Genomic DNA, 26265 nt, shown 5'->3' with positions numbered 1-26265 from the left:
ACAAGGAAGACGCGAAGGTGGTTGCCAGGCAACGTGCCGAGCCGGCGCGGAGAGAGGCGCAGAAGGCTGCAGCACCACAGGCAGACGGGGCACACGCTGGAGCTCGCGCTGAAGAAGAAATATCAGCGGGAGATGGAGGTAAAGGGGTGATTAACAGTGGAGGAGTGGAAAAAGAGAATACAAGTGCCATGGGAGGTACTACAGCAGATATGCTTGGCGCATTAATGCAAGTCGAGAAAGAGATTAATGAGTCCCGGAAAGCGACTGGCTCATGGGGCAGCCGAGAAAGCATAGCGAGCTCAGAAAAGCAAAGTCTTGAAGGGGGGATTAATATAATTAAACATCCCCACGGAGGGGGAGACTGTACATCCCTAGAAGGGGAGGGGGAGTTCTACTCTGTAAATGAAGATTCCGAGTCATTGTCATCAGTAGAATCAAATACGGAGGATGATGAAGGTACAGAGTCAGGCATAAGCACTTCTGGCAAAGAATCCACAATGAAAAAGAGGAAGCATACCAAAGTGGAGAAACGTCTCCTGTGGGACTACTCAGCGACTTCTCAAGTATATCAGGAGGAGGATACGCATGCAAGCATGGCAGAGAGAGCATCAAGTGGCAATATCCCTTCCCAACAAGACCCTTTTCAGACTCTATTCTTGACACTGAGACAGATGCAAAATGAAGCAAGAACAGAAAGCCGTAGAGCAAGGCAGGCGTCAAAGAAAATACAGAACAGCCTAAGGAAGGTCAATAAATTGTATGATGAGCTGGTGGACAGAGTTACAGAGTTTGAGGAACGGACAGGGAAGCTCGAAGATGACGTTGGGAGATGGCAATCATTTAAGACAGAACATGAGAAAATGGCAGAGGACATGCGCTGGAAGATGGAGGATTTTGAAAACAGGCAGAGGAGGAATAATGTCCGCCTTTTGGGTGTGGAGGAAGGGGCAGAGGGGCAGGATGTCAGGCAGTTTGTGATAAATCTCTTGAGTGGCGCATTTCCAGAATCCAAGTGGCAGTGGGAAACAGAAATACAGAGGGCGCACAGGTTCCCTTTTACAGTAAAGAAGGGGGGAGAAGCAGGAGGAACAGGCAGAGGCGGGCAGAAAAATCATCCAAGGGCAATACTAGTATATGTTGGAAACTTTTTGCTAGGGAAGAGATTTTAGCTAAAGCAAGGCCAGAGAGTAGGAGAATTTTTGAGAACAATACCTTTTTTGCCAGGCCTGACTTCTGCCATTTTACTGTAGAGAGGAGGTGGAAGATGAGGCAGTTGATCGCACCATTTCAGGCTCTAGGTATGGAGGCGTATTTACTTTACCCTGCCAGATTGAAGGTAATTGTTAGAGGGAAAACTTGGATGTTCAACTCGGAAATTAAAGCGGGGTTCTTTCTAGAAGAGATGAAGAAACAGAAAGGAGCGTGAGAGCCCGGGTAGGACATAGGTTATAGTGGGATCAGTGGGTGGCACGAAAAGGTAAATGATTGGGAGAGGGAAGCGATTTGCACAACATAAGGCGGGCACACATAGGTCGGCTGACCTATTTGCCTGTAAAGGGGGGGAGAAGGGGAGGGGTGAGCAGAGCAGGGGCGGGGAGGGAGGGAGGGGATGAGGGGGGGGGAATAACAACTGGTTGATTATGATTTTGCACATTGTTATGTTTTTGGGACACAGAGAAGATTTACAGACTGGTTTGTGGTTGATAGAGAATGTTTTTTGTTGCTGGTATCTACGCATGTTAACACAATGGCATGTAGGATAGCGTCAATTAATGTGTGTGGCTTAAACGATTTAAATAAGAGGATGAGGGTGGCTGCATATCTAAAAACCCTGCGGTTGGATTTGGTATGTTTGCAAGAAACCCACATTGAGCTAAGTAAGATAAATATTTTGGAGCAACTTGGGTTCAGGATATTGGCTAGCTCTAAACAAGAAACTAGGACCAGAGGGGTAGCAATTCTGGGTAGATATAGGGATATGATAGTAGGGAAAAAGAAGGAAGATAAATGGGGAAGATGGGCTATAGCGGAAATATGCTTCAGGGGCCAGAAAATATCATTAGCCACAATTTATGGATCTACTGAAGACGATCCTGAGGTATTTCAGTTTCTTGATGCAGAGTTGGCTCAGTGGCCTGAACCCATAATTTGTTGTGGTGATTTTAACATACATGATCCGGAGAGCTCATTTACGCGGATAGATGCAGTTTATAGAGGGAGGAAAAGGAAAGTGTTCAGGGCTCTGGCAGATATGGCTTTGAATAATTCGTTGATTGATCCTTGGGTAAAACTTCATCCTCATCTCGATGGAAGCACTTTTTTTTCGGCCCCACATAAAGTATTGGTTAGGTTAGATTATTTTCTTATAACTAGCTGTATGTTAGCTGGGACACAGGTTGAGAAACTTCCCAGGGTGATTTCAGACCACAGTCCAGTAATACTGACTATTAAAAATAATTACTTACAAAGAGCACCCGCACAGTGGACTTTTGAGAGAGGCCTTTTAAAAGATCCAACATATAAGGAGCACATGTCGAAGTGGATTAAATGGTTTTGGGATATCAATAGGGGGACAGCAGCTATAGGAATAGTATGGGATGCATTTAAGGCGTGGATAAGGGGAGAAACATTGAGCTTTGTCCTGGGAAGACAAAAAAGAGAAAGGGATAGGAGAGAGCTGATAGAGCATAAATTACTAAGGGAGGAGGAGAATTTAAGCAGGGTAATAAGAAATAATCTACCTTTAGAGGACTGCCTGCTTAGAGTAATAGCATTAAAAGCAGAGGCAGTGGAAGGCCTGGCCAGACAGGCGGTAGACAAATTCTTGTCTAATAAGGAAAAGACATATGAGCTTAGTGAGAAGGTAGGGCGGGTGTTGGCAGCTAGAACTAGGCAGAGAACAGCTGAAGCAGGAGTAAAAGAAATACGGGATATACAGGGAAATCTGGTTATGGAGACTGACGCAGTAAGAGAGGTATTTAGGAAATTCTACGCAGATTTATACACTCCAGAAGATTCACCTAATTTGGGGGAGATTGAGGAGTATCTGGGCAATATATCCCCTCCGACGATTTCAGAAGAGGATAAAGAAATACTAGATAGTCCAATATTGTTAGGAGAGGTGGAGGAAGCTCTTGACAGTTTGCCGATAGGCAAAGCGACAGGACCAGATCAAATTCCGCTAGAATTTTATCAAATATTTAAAAATGTACTCTTGGCAGATATGTGTATAATTATGCAACAAGCACAAGTAGGAGACCTTAGCCCAGAGTCCTGGGGGGGGGGGGGGGGGGGCTGATATAATAGTTATTCTAAAAAAAGGAAAGTCACCAGAAATGCCAGGGTCGTATAGGCCAATTACATTAATGAACTCGGATATCAAAATATATTCCAAGATTCTAGCAAAAAGATTGGCTGGGATTATTGAGCAGTTAGTGACCCCTACCCAGCACGGCTTTATACCTGGGAAAGGGACTACGCAGCATGTAAGGACTGTGATTACGGTATTTGACCACGCAGAAATACTAGGAGACCCTGCAGCAGCACTTTTCCTCGATGCTGAGAAAGCATTTGACAGGGTTGATTGGGAATATCTTTGGTATGTAATGAGATAGTGTGGGCTGGGTGAATCCTTTATAAAAGCTATTCAGGTATTGTACAGGAACCCGGTAAATATAATTTTCTTAAGCAAAGTTCCTGAGGTAACTTTGCAAAACTGAGGATTTAAAAATAAAGTCCTAGTAGATCTTCATGAAATGAAGTAAAATGACACTAGTGTAGTAAATAGACATGTTATGGCAAACAAGAAAATTGAGGCATTAAGGAAAATGTAACTCGTGAGATGGGTGGCAGGATGATAAGGACAATGTTGGCATTATAAACACACAAAAGGTAAGAATAGTAGGTAAACAGAAAATAATAAGGAAGCTGAACAGGTGTATATGAACATAACGTCAAAATGGAGGCCACAATGCCCAGATGACTGGAGAAATATAGATATGGAACAAAAATAATTGGGGAAAGAGGCACATGGGTGGAGAATAACAGGAATAACTTTAACTGTTAAATAATTCTGCTCATCAGTAAAGAAAACTACGGAGGTGAGGTGGTGAGGAGCAAAACCAAAGCTGCAAATGAATATATCACTGTATAAAACTCCATCAATTCAATTAGTGTTTTGAAAACAATTTCCACAAAAGAGTTGGAGCGGTTAAAAAAGTTTCTTTTTTCAGCTCCTTGCAAAAACACTCTTCAATGCTACAGTTATTCGTGTGTCTCATTCCAGATGCTAATGAACGCCTCAACTTTATTTGATTTGATGTTGATTTGGGGATTTATATGTCACACACATTTCATGCAATCACTGCACAATGACTTAATCACGAAAAATCCAAATCTATCAGCCGAAAAAAGAGAACCTTCCATATTTGCATAAAAGTTTAATGCAGTCGAATGGAAAGTGGAAAAATATTACACAAAACGATGTTGGAAAGGAAAATATTTGATCACATCTCCCTATTACTCCATGGAATCATTGTTCTCTTGGGACCAGTAGCTACATCTGGCATCATCCAGCTAATTAGCCCCAAATCAACCTCCTAAGAATAGGTATGGAATAGCTCCGAAGAAGGCCAAAAAGTGTGCCCAACAGGCTAAAAAATGCTATCGGTGGCAGCTTTTGATGCCCGTTCATCCTCGATGTCTGCCGCCCAGGTACACTGTAGCCAGTGTCTATATAGGATCATAGTTATACATTGTTTCCTGATCTGCTGCAGTCAACAAGGATCTCACTGCTTTTATTTTGGGCATCTTTTGACATTTAATATCAAAAGGGATTCATCTCAAGTATATATGTGGCATGCGAAATACCAACATTGTCGTACATGTATCTTTTCCATGCGGTGTACTCATCTTGGCTCTACAAAGTGTTCTGGACTAAAAGCGTGCTCTCTTTCCTCAGACCTTAGATGCAATGGGTTCAAATCCTGTAACGAAAGACTATTTGAAGTCACCTATAAGTCCTTAACAAGGTGCCTCATTGAGTCAAACTTTAGCCCCTGACATTTGCTATGAGTACCAGATCATAAAGTTGAATCCTGTCAAGGCCTACACAGCCTTTCATCCTTCACAGGTTGATAAACTGGGGAACATTGAATTGGGTAATACTAGCATCCTGTCATTTACATCCCTAAGGAAAGTGTGAAATGTGTCATGAAATGCAAGAAACATAAGTTTAAAAAGGTTATTATCGTTAAAGGTGATTTCTGAAGTGACAATTGGCCAATTCTACTATGACCTCACAGTTCCCCTCCTAATGAAACCAAGAGCTTGGAGGGCATGCCGTGTACTGTGGAGAATGCCTCAGAGAGAGAGAACAGGGGTTATTTCCCTTCCTCAAGTCAGTCCATGGTAGCCATGGTCCAGCCTGCTGAGAGTGGCTGAGACACAACGAGGACACATACTTCCCTGACTCGGGCTGGTGCCTGGTGGTCCTGTTGTGGACTGCTGAGACTGTCTCTGGAAGAGGGACAGTGCATCTTTCCCTATCTCACGGCAGTGCATGTTGGGCACTTTGCAGACAGCTGAGAGTGCTTGATGGAAAAGGGAGAGTGTGGGCATACATTTTTTTTAAAACATTGATTTTCTGGCCTTTTTTTGTCAGGAAAGTGTTTTTAAAGACACATAACACAAGGAATACCTTCTCATTGTGGGGACATACTACACAAGCAGATTTACAGCAGAATTAAAAAAACAAACAGAATTTTAGAGTCAGAGCATTGGATAAGGGCAGCATAAAATTAGAAATTGGTGAAGACAGGGTATGAGAAATTTGTTACGACAGGCAGCAGTTCACCTGTTTGTTCATTTACTGCCAGCCTGTATAAAACTGACATTTCATAAACATGAAAAATTCAGGTTTTGCGAATTAAAAATGCAACTGCCGCAATCATTGTTGGAACTTAATAATGTTGCTGCTGTTAGATTACAAAGTAGGCCACTGTTTTTTTATCTCTAGCTACTAACTGGGTCGTGCAATTAGCTATTTTCCATGTATCAGTTTCAGAAACTTAATCCACAGTTTGATTGTAATGCTTCATGTCACACAAAGTATTAGGACGCTTCGGCAGGACCCAGGGTCAGTGTCTAGATTCAGGATTAGTGTAAGAGGACTCAGTTAAGCTATCACAGTCGATTAGAAACTGCAGTTAAGAGTTCTATGAGCTCTTTGCAAAGCCAAATCACACTTAATTATACCAGTTTCACTTTTACCTAGCTGGAGTTTATGGAAGTAGATAATAGTGATTAAAAAAATAAATATATTGGCACATTTTAATTTCCACTTTAATATTTGCTGTTAAAACCATACTTGTCAGTTAATGAACTTTTGTCTTAGATTCTGGAGTAATGGAAACAGTTGCCAATTCAGTGTTAGGTTAGCATGGCTGTCTATGGCCGGTCGGCGGGGTGTCCATTTTCAACCCCTTCGACGCTGATGACGAGCTCAGCTCGTCATGAAGTACACCTCTCGTACGCTCATGACGAGCTGAGCTCGTCATGAACCGCTGGATTTTCGAATCTTCAGCGCACAGCGGGAAAATGCACCGCACCGATGGTGTTAAGTCCTGCGCAGTGTGAATATGGGCTCCACAGAAGTGCCAGCGAGGGCCTAGCATTTATTTATTTGCTGAATTGCGGTGGGCGAGGGTGGGGGCGGAGGTACTTCAGTCTATAAACACTATTTTACCTTCAGAAAGGTCAATAAGGAGAGAAGTGAACACCTGCAGTGAAGCAGCTCGATCTAGTGATGGACCAGCCCCAAAGTATACATTAGAAGAGGCCAAACTGGCATTACTAGGATGATCAGTCGAATGCCTTCACTGCAGACAGCTAATTATTTTAAACCAGGTAAACACAGTTCACAGCCGAAAGGCCAATTCGCTGCTCAATGGACTCAAAAAACACACCGTTGCTTTTAGAAGCTCTGTGAGGGACATCGAAATGTATTAACCGTAAAACCAACTAACATACTTTGGGCCTCATTTATGAGACTCCTTGCGCCTCTGGAAAGTCAGATTTTGTGACGTTCCGTGGCGCAGAAGCCTGCGTGATATTTATCAGGCAGCACTAAGCCACTTTTTTTGGCTTAATGCTGCCTGATAAATATCAGTCCCTTTAATGCAGTGTTTTGCGTCAAAGGGGCGTGCAATGGGTGTTGCTGGGGGTGTTCCCACAGCCCCAGATTCACTAGAAATCGTAAATCTGAGGCAGTGCCAAAAGCTTACGCCTCCCCGGGTGAGTCATTAGGGGGGCACAACGGGGAGAAATATCTTTATTTCTCCTCGTTTTTCCCTTTTCTATGTGTGCAGCATTCTGCATCACACATGGAAAAAGCCTTGTGTGATTATTTTTGCACAGAAGGTTTCCCGTCCTGTACAAAAATAATCATCCCCGCAACGCAAGCCGCCATGCACCATGGTGCAAAGGTGCCTGCGTTGGCGCACGGCAGCCCATTGTACGCCGGGGCAGAGGAAAAGGACAGGAATGTGCTGTATCTTTTCTTTTGTCTTAGGGAAGCGCATAAATGAGGCCCTTTGTCCGGACTTCTGACAGTGTACTTCAAAACAACTTCCCTGGCCTACAGGGCCGTCTGGGTAATATACTAGGCAGGTCTTGCACCCCCTTCTGCCCCCACCAATCCTCCCTGCCACTTTAATTCACCTAATGTTATTACCATTAGGATGATTACAACGGCCTGCACCTGGCACCGTTGATGAGTGCCTATCTGCAGAATAATTTCTCGTTCCTTTGCATTCCTCAATGCCTGGAATGAGGAATCCTTGGTTTCTCCATTTTTCCAGCCCGTGCAGATAGGGGCACAAACAGCAGAGGTGCCTGCAGTTTCTCATCGTCTTACCTCAGATTGCTAAAGAGGATTTCTCCCCTCCCTAACCAAATGAGCATACTTTATCTGGAAATAGATCAAAGTTTCCACTCGTGTTATAAGTGATGCGCTGTTCAGATACATCAGTTATGGTTGAAGCGTATTATGCTTGACAGTACATGTAAATGCAAAGGGGCAGATTTATGAGGCCCTTGCGCCACGTTTACGCCGCTGTTGCGTCACGCAAGGCGGCGTAAACGTGGCGCATCCCTACGAGGCATTTACAACGTGACGCATCTATGGAGATGCGTCACGGTGTAAGGCCCTGCGCCACATGAAACCTGCGTCAGGTTTCATGTAGGCGTTCCGGTGCATGGGGGGGGGGGGCGTTCCGTTGCCAGAACGCCCCTGGAAAGTGACTCAGTGAAATCTATAAGATTTCACTGAGTCACATTCTACGTCAATTCCTTACGCCTGCTTGAAGCAGGCGTAAGGGTGATGCACCATGCAATGTAGGGGTGGCCCCTGTGCATTGCAGGAGTCATGTCGCACTTGCGCCATGACTCCAGCAATGCGCCGCCCGTACGCCGAAAGATGCGTCACGCATCTTCCCTGCCTTCCACCATGGTGCACCGCATTGTAAATGCGGCGCACCATGGGTGGCGGAGCTGTGGCGCACTGTGGCACACATTAACTGGCGCATCCCTCGGGATGCGCCAGTTAACATAAATCTGCCCCAAAGTATTTTTATAAATTGTAAAATAACCATGTTGTGCCGGGTTCATTTACTCGTACGCATGGATATCAGCGTAAACGTTGTCCTGTATCCCTCAATGATCCCTGGTTGACTTATGAGAAGTCTGTGACATTTTGAATGGGTTCTAATCTTAATAATGACATTGTGAGAGCTTCTCTGTTTTTGCTAAGATAAAAAATAAAAATAAAATCCTAGAAATCTTCATATTCTTCAAACTTACAAAAATGTACAAACGGAAACTAAAGGCCCCTAAATAATATAAAAGCCAAATTAAGAACAAAACTGTCAACTGTGCTATGAGATGAACTGAGAATTCCATTTACCAGCATTAAGAGGGGCAGAAAATCCTTGACTGAGAGAACCTGTTACATGCAGCTCAGAGCCCAAGCTCATCGCCTCTTGACGACAACAACAATAAAAGGCAGGCCATGCGATACATTATAGCTCTCTGGAGCCAAAAATCCACGTTTACATTGAAAACATTAGAAGCGCTTTCTTAAATATTTCATTTTGATTTCAGTTCAAGTACAGCAGGAAAACAACATAATAGTGCACGGCGCCCTCTGGTGGTCAGCTTGGTGGCTTGCAATGAGCAGCGCATTCGTTTGAGTTTCCGAAGCTGTGCAGGTGTGATTTTATAAACGCTCAGAGATACACACGTTTTTTGTTAATTTGGGATACCTACATCATCAGCAGCACTGAAGATAATCACCTGACTGGGGAATTGTTGTACTCATCCAAACAGCTAAAAATAGTCAAGTGTTCTTAGAAGGATCAGAGTTTAATTCCCATATACAAGTAAGTCGCTTCGAAAGTTTCCTCCGAAACCTGCCAGACTAGGAGCTGTTAGAGAAAGGGCATTTCTCCTCCCGCCCTATTTAGAGTGGATGTTGTGATATCCTGTTTTTTTAGTTCCTGTCACCGCCAGGAAAAACCTAGCAGTGAGGATAGTAAGAAAAAATAATAATGACACCCCAGGGAAAACTCAACATGTGCAGGTCATTAGTTTTCTGTTTTTTCAAAAATAAATTCCCACTTTTGGAGTTTGTTTTTTTTTTTTTTTTTTTTTTAAAGTTTGGCGTCAGACAAACTTTTTGTACCTTAAAGAGAACATCTGTGATGGTGGTGGTCATCTCTAACTTTGGCGGGAGGTAGTCCACTAGCATAGCAGAGGTAATGTCCTCTGCCACCCTGATGGAGTGCATCATGTCTGCTAAACTTAAAATCGGCCCCATTATCTTTACAAACTCGGATGATGCATGCATATAATGTTAGGGAAAATACATCTATTGCTCCTACTTAACACCTGCTTTTAAAAGGCATTATATTTTGATGCAAAGTCTCACAATCAAAATCCAATGGAGGCAGCATCGAAATGGACAAGTACTGCCTATTGAACGTCTCCTTGATGTATAGAAGTGCAAAGCAGTGGGAAGCCAAATTTGCACTACTTTGAATCCAACTTTTATGCTAGAAAGTAAATACATTATCAGGAATTTGTGCCGCTTTGTATCACTTTCCATGAGCGCAAAGTCTTGATAAATCTAGGGGCATATTACCAACAAATAGCAATATTTATCGCTAAATAGGCTTAATGACAAATTTTTTATCGCCAAGCATCGCCGGATTTTGTCGCTGAGATAACGTGCTATTGGCAACGTTTATCTCAAAAGCGATAAAATTCCCAGCCATAGCGGCGAAATCCGTGAATATCGCTGAGAATACAGCGATATTCACGCATTATCGCTAACAGGGTCTTAGCCATTATATCCACCTCCCATTGGATATAATGGTTAAGAACTGGTCTGAGCAGGCATTAGTTTTTGAAGATATTCGCGCTTAACGTGAATATTTCCATCGCTACGCCTGCCTTGCTAATAGGCGATAGTGATGTTAGCGACTGTTTTCAGTCGCTAACAGTTTGGGTACGCCCATTTTGCATGTCATTAGCGATAAATATCGCTGAGATGTAAAGCGGGCTCCAAACCGCTCGCTATCGCCTCAAAGCTGTCGCTAACATCAGTTAGCGACAGCTTTCTCATAGGGCGATGTAATTATCGCCGCTTTGCGGCCAAAAACAGCCGCTAAAGTGGCTATAATGTCATTTCGCCAGGCTTGGTAATATGCTCCCTACTCCTTTGTTTGCCACAGTTTTCGTTTATGAAACACCGGTACAGCTCAATATGGAACTATTTTTCATATTGAGTTAATGGCGAATATTACTAGGTTGCGTACATCTTTGCGAAGTTGTTTTAAGAATTATTTCAAGTCAATATATTGTTTCGTAAAGTGCTGTTGACTAGTCTCTAGCTGAAGGCACAAAAATAACACATTACCTTAGGTTTTTCGTCCAATATCTGCTGGCGAATTTCCTTGTGTGTTTCCAAGAGCTTTTCTTGCCGTTTTGTCTGCGCGTCTTCTAACTGCAATTTAGAAAGTAACATAATGAAGGTTGGTCCAGAAATCACTGGCTGGTCAAAAACACCTCACAACTCTGCTCATGTGTGTTTTGTTTCTGTAATCTAGAGATCTCACGTTTTTAGCTGATGTTTTATAGCAGTAATTCTGTGCCTTACCATCAATATATTTATACTGCATTTTCTGAATTATTTCAAGAGATGACTACAATTTAACAAAAAGATCATGTGAGCGCCAACGACGACTGTCATCATATTACAAACTTGTTCACTGCATACTGCCATATATCATAATTGACATATTGTGATCTCTAGAGTACAAGGCTATCTGGTAAGCAGTAGCTCACAGTGGAAGATGCAAACACACAGAATAAGGGAGATTCGAGATTATGTGCATTTTATGTAATTTTGTTAAAAAATACCTAGTCAGTGAAAGAAACCATTGTTGCCACTGGCTAAGCAATAAGAGATTAAGGGGCATACTTACAGCCACTTTCGCCACCGGAGAGTCACATTTTCTGACGCTCCGGTGGAGTAGCACTATTTCACATATTTGCAAGGTGGCTCTCTGCTACTTTCCGTGGCTTAACCCCACTTTGTAAATATGCCCCTTTCCGTCGCAGTCTGCTGCAGCAAAGGGGCGGGCAATGGATATTGCAGTGGGCGTTCCACCCAAATACCCTACCCTTTGCTTTTTGATGTTGCCCCAGATTTACAAGCTTGAGGCAGTGCCAAAAACGAAGGCCAGGTAATAGCTGGTCTTATAATGGCAATATGATGAAAAAGAATTCATTTTTCCTCGTTTTTTGCTCTTTCCATATGTGCTGCATTCTACAGCACGCATAAAAAGAGCACATCACCATTATTGGTGGTCTATGAGCATCACCCCTGCAGTTGGCGCTAGGCAGTTGGTGCTAGGGGAAATGCTGGGGTGCGCTATATGTTTGTATATACGATGCATCCCTGCGTTTTAAAAATGTTAGAGCGTGGCGTTGCCAAACACCACACTCCAACATATTTAAGTAAATATGCCCCTAGAACTACACATAAACCATGGAACTAAATAGTGAGGTTTGCATTGTTCGTACTATTCCGTTGTACATATTAGTAACTTGGTTGTAAACAAGAGGCTTATGTTCTGACTAGGTCTGCCAAGCTGGTATTTTCTGCTACTCAGAGGTGGTAATGCTTCCTTAGAATTATCCTCTCAGGCTATAAAGTGTAATTGTATGATGTGCTTCATTTATTGTATTGTATGTTGTGTCGCTTTAAAAGTCTGTTTTAACAGTGTATGTCTTTTTTTAGGCTAATCCATAAATGATTACTTTGACCTGAAAATATACATAGTAAGGGAAGGAAACACAGGGTGTAGGTAGTTACAGGAAGCCAGGAGGCTCGTTATTGATGGTTGATAGACATTTTACTGAAGGGGCAGTGTTATGTTGGTCTTCTGTGTTGTTTAACTTCTCAGCCTAGTGTGATGGTCAATTGAAAGGAACAATGAAGTAATGGGCATATTTATGAGTGGGGTTGTGGCACAATGCTCCATACAACGTGGCGCATGGGCGACGGAAGCCCAAAATGCAATTTATTTATTTATGAAGCCACGCAAGGCCACCTGACTGGCTTCATGAATCCAGAGTAACACAACACAATTCAATTTGCTGTGTTGCATTACTCTGTGCTTGGGAGGCGTTCCACGGGTGTTGTGTGGGCGTTCCCACGCAACATCCATAGATTTTGACACATTTCCAGATTTACTAAAAGTGGTAGACCCGGGAATGTGCGAAATAATACACCTTCACAGGTGAGGCGGAACAAGGAGAAATTCCTTTATTTATACCTGTTACTACTTCTTTCTATGTGTGCGACATTTGGCAGCACACATGGAAAGAATAAAATACCTCAGGGTACTGTGTTTGTGTAGGTAATGGCCATTCCTTTACAAAAATAATCCTTCTTACAACGCAGGCACCCTTGCACCACAGTGCATGGGGCCTGGAGTTGGCGCTAGGCAGCCAGAATGGTGCCAGCGCAGGGACAAAGGCAGGGATGTGCCATATTCTTTTAAATACAGGCATTCCTGCCCTTTCCCTGTCACCCAGCACAGCAAGATGACTTGCTCTCTGCATGACTTTATTATAAATAGGCCCCTAAGTACTTCTCAATTTAACTAAAAGCAAAATGTGACCTTTATACAGAAGCGTATATTAAGTATAAGTATGATGTATTGAAAATATGTAAGGGGAAAAACTAGTAGGCTACATTGTAACCAAAATCACATTCTGACTGTATGTGTCCTGAAAGTGGGCACCCCACTTCCGGAGAATATGTATTGTCAGTAGCTTAAGGATTAGATTCCATTGTCACTAAGGTAGTCTGAAACATCTGACTTATAAGGTGGTTGGCAATAAAGAGCAGTCAGTGACAGTGCAGTACTAGTGCCAACTGCAAACCGCCTTTACTGAGGCTTTATTGAACATAGTGTAGCAGGGATGCAGAGGTGGTTTGGGTCCTTAAGTGCCCAAAAGGAGCATAGAAGCTGTCAGTAGGCACACCGAGTGTACACCAAATTTGGGGTGGCACACAGCCAGCATGGCCCCTGAGGGCAAATTGTTGAAGGGACTCCAGGGAGCTCCAGGCATCTCCCTGCAGATGAGTGCAGTCACACACTGCACACACTTGCATCAGAATCACTGTCCCTCCTTCAAAATAACCACTTTTGATTACTGCACTGTGAACAGCACATTTCTTTGTGGTCAGGTGTGCGGTTCCTCTCTGTGCCAGGCACGCCCAGTTAATTGTGCACTGTGTCTCAAAAAAGGGGAGTCCACCCAAACTGCAATTTGGGCCCTTGAGAGCAAAACTCAGAAAACATTTCAGACAAGCATATAATTGCAGGCTGTCAATAAGCTAGAAGAATTGTGGAGCTGGGAAAGCAAAGCAGATCTAAAGCGGAAGAGGTGGGAACATGTCTGTTTTCTCAAAGGAGAATGCTTACACACCCACATGTGCCTGACTGCTTTTCTTACAGAAATAGGATGTCAGAGACAGAATTGTGTCAAAATATTGACTATATTGACTCATCATAATGGAGTCTTACTGTGCCATTTTTCAGCAATTTCCTGTTTTATTGTTAAAGAAATGAATACTTTATTGATAATGGAGAAGGAGGAACAGCCTATTCCAAGAGCTGCCCAGCGCAAAGTTTGTATTTTGTAACCTAATAAAGCTATTGTATTCAAGCCTGGGCAAAGTGGACTCAGGCCGGTCTCCGTTTTTCAAGAGGACTCCTTGTTAATTGATCAGGGCCGTCACGTTGTTATAACTATTTCTAAAAGGCAGTTACTTGTTTCTGTCTTTATTTTTTATTGTGTTGTGTGCTAAAGTTGAGCAAGAGTTAATAATGAGCTCGGGCCAGTTAGGGTCCGACCGAGCTTGGCTAAGTGTCTCTTAAGTATGCATGTCCAGCCCGAAAGCATGTGCCGTTCATTCTGCCCTCAAAACCAACTGAGGGGGAGGAGAGTGTGATATGTCGCCCTGTGCCAACAGTGCTACTGATCCAGTCCACTACAGAGCTACCCAGTGACATGCCTATATGCACGTTGGCACTGATTACCAGTGGTAAAGTACCCAAAATCATATAGCTAACAAAACAGGGTCAGAAAAATAGGGAGCAACAGGCAAAAACTTTGGGGATAAACCTGCCAAAAGGGCCAGGTCTAACACATGCCTTTGAAATCTTACAGTTACAAATGTACAAGGGAAACCCAATTTAGCAATTAGTCAGGGACCTTGAGTACTTATAGTATTTCTAAAGACAGTGGTCCCTAGACAGAGCAAGTTATGCATTGAAGAATAAATATAGACTAAATAGTTTCTATATTCTTTGTCCAGCTGGACAGAATTTAATATAAAGTCTAAAGGTTTTGTAGTCAGTTATTCATACAGATTCAAGTGGGACACAGCCTGTGTCCTACTTCCACAAGGAATGTTTGACATACTGAAGGAGGGGTTCAGGCAAGAGCAACGTGAGGTATGTGTAACAATAAAACATTTTGCAGACGGATAAAACAAAAACACACTATTGCCATATGTTCTATAATACAATCATATGCATATAGCGTGTGCAGTGTCAACAGCGTTTTGATCCCCATTTAAGAATAAAGGGATCATCCTCAGGACATCAATATCATGCCTGTGTAACATTGCATTATTGACTACGTCCGGAACGTGGTAGCCGTGCTATCTCAATAAGTCAAAGCGGGTGCTAGTACACCCAGTGACTGTTTTTGCATAAATTACGAACTTGTGTTCAGGGTAGGAGCTCAATAGGATTATGATCAGAGTTGGGGTGAGAAATGAATGCAGGTAGACCGGTGGCAGTTCCCGAAAGTGTTCTACGTCAGTTGGAGCCAAAAATGGGGTTCCGTGCAACCAGTTGAGACGATCCTCGGGATGACTGTGAAAGCGATAGCACATAGCATCCATTAAGTTCCGCGAGGTCACGTGGTGTCGATCATGTGAACTGATCTAGGTTGAGTGGTAGTGCAATGGGAGGATTGAGCTATTATGGCGGCCATTTTGGAAAGGTGCATGAAAAAGGAGACCCGGGTGAGAAATTGCTTGTGATCACACAATTTGTGACATTTGGCCAGTAAGAATAAGCAATAATATAGTGATATGGCAGGTTTGCAATCAGGCAATTTGTGACATCAGATAATGAGAATAAGCAGTAATATAGAGATATGGCAAGCAAATTAATATGGAAAGCATAGTGGTATTGTAACCATTTTGAACACAAGTAGCTGGTTATAGTTTAGTGAGTCAGGTGGTGTCAAGGATGTTGTCCACGAGGTGTTGGTTTCATTTTCACTGGAGGATTACATAGTTCATAATAGTGAGGTCCAACCTTTAAAAGTAAGAGCCTTCAACGTTTGCAAAGAAAGTTGTATTTATCAAGGGTCTTCATTATGTGAATCTGTGCCCTGATGTGATGAGAGGAAAGAGTTCAAACTGGGGTACATAGGATGCACTTGGACAATCGTGTGCTAACTTAGTGCTTGTCATTTACCAAGGCAGTCCTCTTTCTTTCTTTGCATCTTCTGTGTCCCGTTACCTTTGAATTTTTTCCATACCAGGCACACATTTCTTCTTGCCTTCTCGCTCTCTTCCATCCTTGCCTTAATGCCCCATTATTTGCAGTCGCTCTTTCTAAGCAGATCACTTCTTTACTTATCACTTTTTCCCATTCGATGCACCGTCTTTCTATTCTTCTCCTTTTCTCCGTAGATCATCCTTATTTCCCTGGCCCACTCCTCACCCTCACCTTCTCATTTCTTATTTTCTACATTTCATCCTCTTGCTTCCATCTTCCCCCTCATCTTCCATTCTGTCTTCTCCCTTATGATTGCCCCCTTTTTGTTTAGCTCCATTGTCTTGCTTCAATGCTTTTTTCTTTCTCTCTTCTTCTCTGCCCTCGACCTCCTTTCTCATCCTACTTCTGCTTTGATTCCATTTGTATTTCTATCCCTGTATCCATTCTCATTTTACCCTTTTCTCTCCCTACTCTTTACACTTAAATTTGCAGACAAATGACAATAGAATTACTACACTTGTGAGGAAGGTTGAAGCTGGAGACCATGTACTGGCTGAGAGAAGAGCACAGACTGGCAATGATATATTAAATGGCCTGAGACAAACAGTAGGAATAGTAAAGGTTTGAACTAACATATGGTTACTAAATAAACAATGGTTAGCAAATGACTAGACTGGAGGGGTCTTGCAGTCACCATTTGCTACCATGTTTCTATGCCGGACAATAAAATATCCCTATGTGTTTAAGCCTATCCCTTCCACCCAATAAGACTTCCACAGAACCAAACACCAAATAGTCTTTTCCTGTGATGCACTCAGATGTCATGCGGTCATATCCTGAGATCTCATTGTCAGGTCAAAGGTAATTTGATGTGCTTATATCATTATGCAAATTAGCATGTTAGAAATCTGAACAGTCCTTGGTCATAGAAAGTGGGCAAGTGTGCAACAGTCTCTTTCTGAGATGCCCCATTAACAATTTCCATGCCAATCTGCCTGCTGGAGAATGTTTAATGGCAGTTCAAGAAAAGGAGGAATTTTAAAGGGTATGGGTGAGTCCATATGGCTTTTATATAAGAAATTGCCTATCAATTGTCTTTGTTCTTTTGCCATTTCAAAATGTTAAGGTTATATGTAATGGTTGTGAACTAGCTGAACATGGATCATAAACTCAAAAGTATTGGAAATAGGGGCCTCCAAAATAGTTTTGGCTTCCAAAATCCTTAAGATGTCCCTGAGGAAACAGACATGGGAGTGTTTCAGCAGAATCATATCACACATTGAGTACTATTTAGTAGTTTTCATTGAAAGAACGATTGTCAACAGGCTGTTGTGTATAGTGTAGTGAAGAAGGTAGGATGTGACCGAATGTTGTCAATGAGGTGGGTGGGTTAGAGATGGCAGTGTTTGTGATGCTGAGAGGGCAAGGCAGGACTGTTACTTGTCAAAGAGGGAAAGGTGGGAGAGGGTTATCAACCAAGCGCAGATGTAGGATTAAGGACATGAACATGATTGTAAATGGGAAAGTGCACCTATGGGACACATGGTGTTGCTCTCTCTTTTATGGGATATCTCAGTTGCATGTGGACAACCCCACTGAGCCTGAGGTCATCTCCCTGACCGAGTCCCTTGCTGTTCTTAACCTGCTCCCTTATGTTTCCCATTCTATGCACAATAAGGGCCACACCCTCAACCAAATCTTCTCCAATGCTGAGCTCGAGGTGGATCCGCCCCTTTCTTTACTGTGGTCCGATCATTACCTTATTAGTTTCAGGGTCTCCAGATCTGTAAGGGGCTGCCCGACCCCTGCCACGAAATGGCTAACCACTTAAAGATCTTTCCACCGGGTCACTCCCGAGGCACTGGATACATCCACTCCTCTGCTATCTGGCGAACCTGAGGGAGATGCCCTCCATCTTGAGACTTGGGTGCAGCACTAAGCCTATGCGCTTGCCCTTATGCCTACTCGTACCCCCAAGAATGCCAGACTTTTGGCTCCTTGTTTTAATGAGGTACTAAGACAGAGCAAAAGTCCCTGCAAACGCCTTGAAAGGAAGTGACACACAAACTTTAATTCTGACGAAAAACTTGAATAAACACAGGCCCTGAAGGAAAATTATACTGTAATCCAGGATGCCAAAAAATGCTATCTGAAAGCTAAAATAGAGATGTCCATCAACAAAGGCAAGGAGATCTTTAAAAGACTTCACCTCCCCGTCATCTGGTGCCAGGGCCTTGCCCCTCTGTCTCGAATGGATTAACCAAATTGCATCTTTCTTTCACGACAAAATCAACACCATTCAGGACTCCTTCTCAAGGGGGCCCCTTGTGAGTCATGACTGTGCCGACAATCCAGCCCTGGTTGCAAAACCCGCCTCTTTCAACGGCCCGCCCCTTGTATAGTTCCGTCTGTTTCAACCCAAGGTATCTTTGGATATCATCAAGAGTGTGAAGTCAGGATCTCTCTCTGACCCTTGCCCAGCTAAACTGTTGGCCTTGGTGGCCAAGTCCGTAAACCCTGTGGCAAATAAGGTAATTAAATCCTCCCTTACAGCCGGCAATGTGCCTGGTATTTGGAAACAAGCTTAAATTATCCCATTACTTAAGAAGCCCTCTGCTGACCCCTCAGTGTCAGCAAATTACAGTCCTATCTCACTATTACTGTTTGTCTCTATGGTCCTCGAGAAAAATGTCAATTCAGTGATCTCTAACTATTCTGAAAAGAATGAGCTCTACACCAAAGCCAGTCGGGTTTCAGAACTAACTATAGTACAGAGACTGCCCTACTCAAAGTCTCTGAGCTTATTAAGGAGAAGCTGGATCGTTGGGGAAGCCATTCTGATTTTAGTTGACCTCTCTGTGGCCTTTGACACCATGCCATACTCGAGACTCCTGAACAGACTACAGGACTGTGGAAAAGGTGTCACCATTCTGAATTGTTTTTCCTCGTTCATAGAGGATAGATGCCAGGAAGCTTGGACCCCCCCTTGGCGGCCCCCATCCCCAAGCTGAAAGTGAGAGTTCCTCAGGGCTCGATACTGAGTCCCACTCTGTTCAACCTACATATGTCCCCCTTGACTCCACTTGCAGAAGTGTGCAGCACTAAAATGATCTCTTACGGGGATGACACACAGCTCCTGCTTACCTACGACAAGGGAGCTGACTATGAAGGTGATAAGATGAACTCCTTTGTCTTGAAAGTGTTCTCATGGTTGAGGAAGTACCAGTTAAAATGTAAACCAGGGAAATCTGAGGTCATCTTCTTTGGCTCCCCCCGGCGGATGAGTGGAAACTCTGGTGGCCATCGGATATGTCACCTTCTCTCTCCGCTCTTAGCACTGTCAAAAATCTGGGCATCATGATGGAGAGTACCCTCTCGATGAGATCTCCGATCCAGTCTGTAGCAGGCTCCTATTTTGGGCTTCTACGAATGCTTAGAAAACTTCTCCTTCTTTTGCCTCTTGATAATAGGAAGATCGTAGTCCAGGCATTGGTGATCTCAAGACTGGACTACGTCAATGTCCTGTACCTAGGTCTCCCTGAATATTTGCTCAACCCCTAACAGGCGGTCCAGAATACAGCCACTAGAGCAGTCCTTTTGCTCAAGCCTAGGACTCGTATCTCTCACCTCAAGAAGTCCTTGCACTGGCTTCCTGAAGAAATGTATCAGTTTTAAGGCCCTGGTACTCTTCTTTAAGACCCTTCAGGGAAATGGGGCGGAGTATCTCAGAAGAAGAGTCACGCACTATGTGCCACCAAGAACCCTAAGGTCCTCCACGTTGAGTCTGGCATCCGTCCCCAGGATATACCGCACCCATTCCGGCCGCCACTCCTTTTGGTTTCATGGAGCCCGCGCCTGGAACTTTCTTCCTTAGACTCTCAGGAAAGTGTCCGACATAACCGTTTTCAGGAAAATGCTTAAAACCTTGATTTTCTCTAACTAATTCCCAGCCTTCACCCCCTATGGGGCAGCAATAGTCACTCTTTCTGAGGAGCTGCACGCTCTATAAATGCTGTTTCATTCATTCATTCATTCATTCATTCATTCATTCATTCATTCATTCAGGGATGGATGGATGGAGGAGGAGGGGATGATTTTTTTCAGTGTGAGGAAAACATTTTTATATTTGTCTTTGTCTTTCTCCATCTTTGTTTAATAATGAAAAGCAGCAAATAAATACACTCCAGGAAGACCACCTAAGATGAGAAAGAAACAATGCATTGTTTAATAAATACAAAATATGACTGATGAGAAACAGAGAAAATGTAAGCATTTTAACAGTTGTTATAATGTGGAGCTAACCTTTGTGCCCATCATAGCTGCACTTTTAATATTCTGGTGTGGTTAAATAGTGCTTCCAGGTGAAAAGAATGTGAAGGCACTTGACCCATCTCTAGGGAAGCCCGGCATGACCTCCTCAGGCTCTAAAGCCTGATCCATTAACATGAAAAGGTAACTTTGCTAGAAACGGGGTCAATCAACATCTGCTAGAATGACTATGTTATCAGGTCTATCTAAGCTACCACTGTGAACAATTGCAGTAGAAACAGTGGCAACCTTTACAGAATGGAAAGCATCAATATACGTTTTCTCAGCTTGATATGTATTCTTGTCATATGAACATTGTCACTTGCCATATGAACAAGTATATCATCTTACCCCAGAGATTTCTCCACCAAGGGTTCTATGAGTAATGTAATGTAATGTATGTGGTCTTGTAAAACGCACTGCTGCCCTCAGACGTCGTGGTGCTGTAGGCCACTGGGGAACCCGTCCTGGCTATCCCTGTGAGATTGTCCTTACTGGGTATCTCCAAGGTGAAACCAGGCATCCCCGGCAAATGTGGGGGGCCGTTGTAGAGATGAGGCAAGCTAATGCCCTGAGTTGCCGAGTGTGATCCCTGGTTAGAGTAGGGACCGAGGCGAGAATTATCGAGTTCGCTGACCCTGGTCCACGACCCTGCCGCGTCGGAAATTGAACCCTGGTCCCGGGCCATTCTCTGCTTCCGGGTCTGCCACCTCTAATCAGTGAGCCACACCACTCCACTGAGTGGCATATGCAGCAACTTTAGAAGAGAAACATCTACTGCTCTAGAGGAGGTCTATAAGTAGGGTGCATGTTAATCCACTACCTATCTGAAGATATAAGGGCAAATGGAAACTTTGCCAGCCAAGGTCCAAAATAACCCTGTTCGTAGTGGGCGTATCGGGGCAACGCTGAGGTCCACAGAGTTGCAAACAAATTTAATGGAACTCCACTACGCTATGCCACATGCACAGTTTTCTCAAGGATTAGCCAAACCATGAGGAAGAGGAGGAGGGCAGCCTGGGGAAGCCGCAGTACAGGTAGGTCATTTTAATTTACTTTAAGTAATGTAGAATTACTTGTTAATATAGGGGGGGGAGGCTGGGTCTGGCCAACTCCGCTCCACTGCGGAGTGTTCGGAGATTTGCGTTCTCCGCGGAATGCAGAGGAAGCAAATCTCCGCACACTCTGCGAGTGGAGCGGAGGTCTCCGCCCAGGCTTAGTCCAAACAAGGATCTTGGTGGGGCTATTTAGGTTTTAGTGGATATGGTACAACCACCAAAATTTGCAAAAATACCATCTGCACTGTTAAAAGTGTGTTTTTTTATATCTGCTCTGAATAGGGAAGATGGGGCATTCACCTTTTTTTTTGCAGATTTCCTGCATTTCCCTAACTCTATATAAACCCCTGGCGCAAGTTTGATGGACCGAGAAGACGGTGCTTACAATGGATATCCGCTCTCATTGCGCTTAGGCAGAAATCAGTGAAGTAAAGGAACCTCCTGATGGACTAGCTGCAGGACAATATAGCAATATGGATATCAAACTACTACTGGATGCCACTGGCTGTTAGTTTGGTATGACACTATACCAGCCCTACAGTTTAAACTATGTTCTTCACTTTTACAATTATATATTCAATGACTGAAGTTCACTATAAATTACAAAGGCCAAATATCCATGTTCTTTGGAAATTGCAGAACCTATTACTCCCTCTAGTACATATTGTGATTCAAAAACTCAACCTTTGCCTTCCTCTCAGTCTAATGAATATCCTAATCACACCTAGAGAAATTAGAATTTTCTCAAATTAGTCTGCATGGAAAAAGGTTACATTTATTTATTTTAATGAATTTGGCACTCCAGCCACAGTCAAACGACTAATCTAGATCCCAAAATACATTAGGTGATTCTATTTACATCATTTGGCATGGTACTGGACAAAGTTGTTCTGTTGATCAGGAGCTCTTAAGGACTGAAACTCTACAAGTCCATATCTTCTTATTTTCTCATAATATGGTGTAAGTAGCACTATGCTGGAAACTGTGGTTAGAACCCCATACGGTTTGATTACAGGATATAATGACAACATTGACTCCCCAAAATATTGTCAAAATAATATTGATTGTAAAAGTATTGCCATCCTATATATATATATTTTTAATGATTTTTAATAATTCATGACAAAATGACATCATTAGTATCTGCACAATAACATACTCAAACATTGACATCACGTTAGTAATAAGTGGAGTGGCTTAGGCGGGTTGCCTGTAGAATCCAGTTCAGTGAGAAAGAAAGTTCACTTTGTCTTCCGTGCCGCCTCACAGGTCTGTGACATGTTACATTTATTGATAACCACACAAATCATAATGACAAGAAGTAGAACACATCAGTGTCACACAGATGAAGTCCACCATGAAGTTGTGTGTAGGCAACAAAGTGAAATAACATAAAATATAAAACGAAAACCAAAGAGTCGATCTCTATGTGTAGACATAGGCCAAAACATGTGTGCAGGTGAAGTGCAATAGTGGGTTTCAGGTGTGTAGCTAAACAGTTGCGGTGGCCCATCAAGTGTGGATGAGCCAGGGGAGAGGGTGGTTGGAGGGTGGCGGGGGAGAAGCCGTGAATGAAGGGGAGGAGAGGCAGGAGGGGGGTTGGAGGCACTTGGCAACCAGGAGCATGTATGTGTGTATACATATGTGTGTAAGAATGTGGGTCCCTCAGTTGGGATGGTCAAGACCCCGTGATAATTATCGGGGCTAAGTGGAGGGGCACGCCGCGGCCGATGCTTGTGCAGCCATTGCCAGTTGATTTGTGGGTTCTGACACCAAGGCTCTGCGAAGGTCCAGCAGCCACGAGTGGATGTTGGTGCCCTGATGCGCCTTCCAAACCATGGCTATTTTCTGTTTGGTGGGGCCCAGGGCTAAGTCTAAGAACTTGTTCAGACCCTTATGAGAAGTGGTATGCCTTGTGATGCCAAATAAACAATGTGCGCAAAATAATATTACCTTAAAACTTTTGGTCTCAATGAACAAAAGTCAGAACTAGCTCCTGGGAGATGATGACTCTCTTGGAGTGACAGGATATTTATAGGTATAAATATTGCTTAATTTGTGGGTTTACTTTTTATACCAGTCAACAACGTTGGCTTTGCCATTATATTTTCTGTTTCAGACTCATATGCCTAATCTTAGAGGGTTATTTAGAAGTTTTGTAATTAGATTCTCTACCACTAAAAAACAAATTTTACATGATGTATTATTCAGTAAGATCATATATTTTAAAAAAATTGTTATAAATGTATTTCCATCCTACATATATATATTTTTAATGATTTTTATTAATTCATGACAAAATGACATCATTAGTATCTGCACAATAACATACTCAAACATTGACATCACGTTAGTAATACGTGGAGTGGCTTAGGCGGGTTGCCTGTAGAATCCAGTTCAGTGAGAAAGAAAGTTCACTTTGTCTTCCGTGCCGCCTCACAGGTCTGTGACATGTTACATTTATCGATAACCACACAAATCATAATGACAAGAAGTAGAACACATCAGTGTCACACAGATGAAGTCCACCATGAAGTTGTGTGTAGGCAACAAAGTGAAATAACATAAAATATAAAACGAAAACCAAAGAGTCGATCTCTATGTGTAGACATAGGCCAAAACATGTGTGCAGGTGAAGTGCAATAGTGGGTTTCAGGTGTGTAGCTAAACAGTTGCGGTGGCCCATCAAGTGTGGATGAGCCAGGGGAGAGGGTGGTTGGAGGGTGGGGGGGGAGAAGCCGTGAATGAAGGGGAGGAGAGGCAGGAGGGGGGTTGGAGGCACTTGGCAACCAGGAGCATGTATGTGTATATACATATGTGTGTAAGAATGTGGGTCCCTCAGTTGGGATGGTCAAGACCCCGTGATAATTATCTTTTTTAATTAAAAATATAAAAAAAATGAAATAAACAATTTGCGCAAAATAATATTACCTTAAAACTTTTGGTCTCAATGAACAAAAGTCAGAACTAGCTCCTGGGAGATGATGACTCTCTTGGAGTGACAGGATATTTATAGGTATAAATATTGCTTAATTTGTGGGTTTACTTTTTATACCAGTCAACATTAGTCATCCTTCAAAATTGATTATGTTTTGATCTCTAAACAACTGGAAGAGAACTGTTCAAAGTAAGCTGCCACACCTTGACATTGGTTGAATCATGCCACTTTGACTGTGGACTTAGGCGTGCAGACCACCTTTAGAAATTCAACTCTACATGCAAACTCAAATGTAAGAATTTATTTCAACAACGTTGGCTTTGCCATTATATTTTCTGTTTCAGACTCATTTGCCTAATCTTAGAGGGTTATTTAGAAGTTTTGTAATTAGATTCTCTACCACTAAAAAACAAATTTTACATGATGTATTATTCAGTAAGATCATATATTTAAATAAATTGTTAACAAATGAGATAGACCATAACATTGAAGTGACTTATCTTGTAAAGCTACAAGAATTCCAGTGCAATTTTAATAACTTGTTCATTCAGTAGCATAGCATGGGTTGCCAGTGCCTGGGACAACATTTTAAAAGAAAGCATTGTGCCCCTTAACCCGTGGACCATTAGCCCAGGAAGTGCTAATTGTCCATGGGTTAGTGGTGCAAAACTTTCTTTTAAAATTCTGCACCTCGAAAAATGTTGTGCCCGGGAAACCACCCCTGTGTACCCCACACACTACGCCACTGGGTTCAATGAAAAGAGTATAAAGAATTGGGATGGCAATCAAATGTTTGGAACATGAAAATCCATGTCAGTCATATCGGCGTATAAGGCAAACAGCATTAAACATCAAACAAGGCTTTTGAGATATTCTGCACATCACTTTACAAGTAAACTAAAAAGATTGATAAAGAAGATACCCAGTCTTTCTTTAATCAAATTCTAGCAATATGATCTACACTAGAGAACATCAAAAATATTGTAAGACAAATCACTAAAGGTTAAGTAACTAAAATACCAAGATCAGCTATGAAGCGGATAGCAGTCGGCCCAAACAGATTCCATAATGAAACATAAGCAATGCTCCAACAACACAAATGTCAAGAATGTTTTCAGGTGGGCAGTTTACCCAACTCTTGGAAGGAGGGGCTTATAGCTTTAATATGCCAACTTCAAATGAATGCAACACACTGCTCCTCTACCCATCTGACAAGACAGGCATGCATGGACATCATTTGGGGGTAGTCAGGGGTCGCAGTTGTAACCTCTAGCTTGCTCCCTGCTACTCCTGGCACTTTCTTAGAAACCCCTGGCCTCAGAGAGGGCAAACCATTGTCCTTCTCTGAGTTCAGAGGTCCCAAAGGAAGCGCCAGGAGTAGCAGGGACAAACCTAGAGGTCACAGCTGCAACCCCTTGGTACCCTTAAATTATGTCCCTTTTTCCACTTACTCCTTGAGTGGGTCATTGAGCCTTTGGGAATACTGCTTTGAAGAAACCTGCTGGTTTTGACCCCGGGCACCCCACCCCCTGGGCCCTGGCTTTTTAAAGTTTGTTTATTACTTTTAGGGCGGGCAGATTTCAGCCCCGGGGACCCTATCCCCTAAGGCCCGACAATGTCTACTGAGTGCCCATCGGGTACCCAGCCGCCATCGGGTACCCAGCGGCCACTGGGACTGTGGGGGTAGTCTCAAAGCCCCTGCGATGCCTGCCAACTCCCTGCCTCCTGCAGGAGTAGGCATCCCTTTCAGAGACAGGGAGCTGCTGAAAAGGCAGCTCCCTATCTGCGAAAGCAAATATACTCCACT

General features: G+C 43.1%; 1 protein-coding gene across 3 annotated transcripts in view; it reads right to left on the bottom strand.

Annotated features, from left to right (window-relative positions):
- The window catches only part of PLCB1 (phospholipase C beta 1), a 2298721-nt gene that overhangs the window by 339462 nt on the left and 1932994 nt on the right, over positions 1-26265 (bottom strand). For all 3 annotated transcript variants that reach the window (XM_086927697.1, XM_086927698.1, XM_086927696.1), the window contains exon 31: positions 10976-11062. In XM_086927697.1, coding sequence (XP_086783823.1) covers positions 10976-11062 — 87 coding nt within the window. The remainder of the gene's footprint in view (positions 1-10975; positions 11063-26265) is intronic.

The sequence above is a fragment of the Lissotriton vulgaris genome, chromosome 6, assembly GCF_964263255.1.
Source record: "Lissotriton vulgaris chromosome 6, aLisVul1.2, whole genome shotgun sequence".
Lineage (NCBI taxonomy): Eukaryota > Metazoa > Chordata > Amphibia > Caudata > Salamandridae > Lissotriton > Lissotriton vulgaris.
Note: the sequence above shows the minus strand (reverse complement) of the source record. Positions and strands in the feature narration are given on the sequence as shown.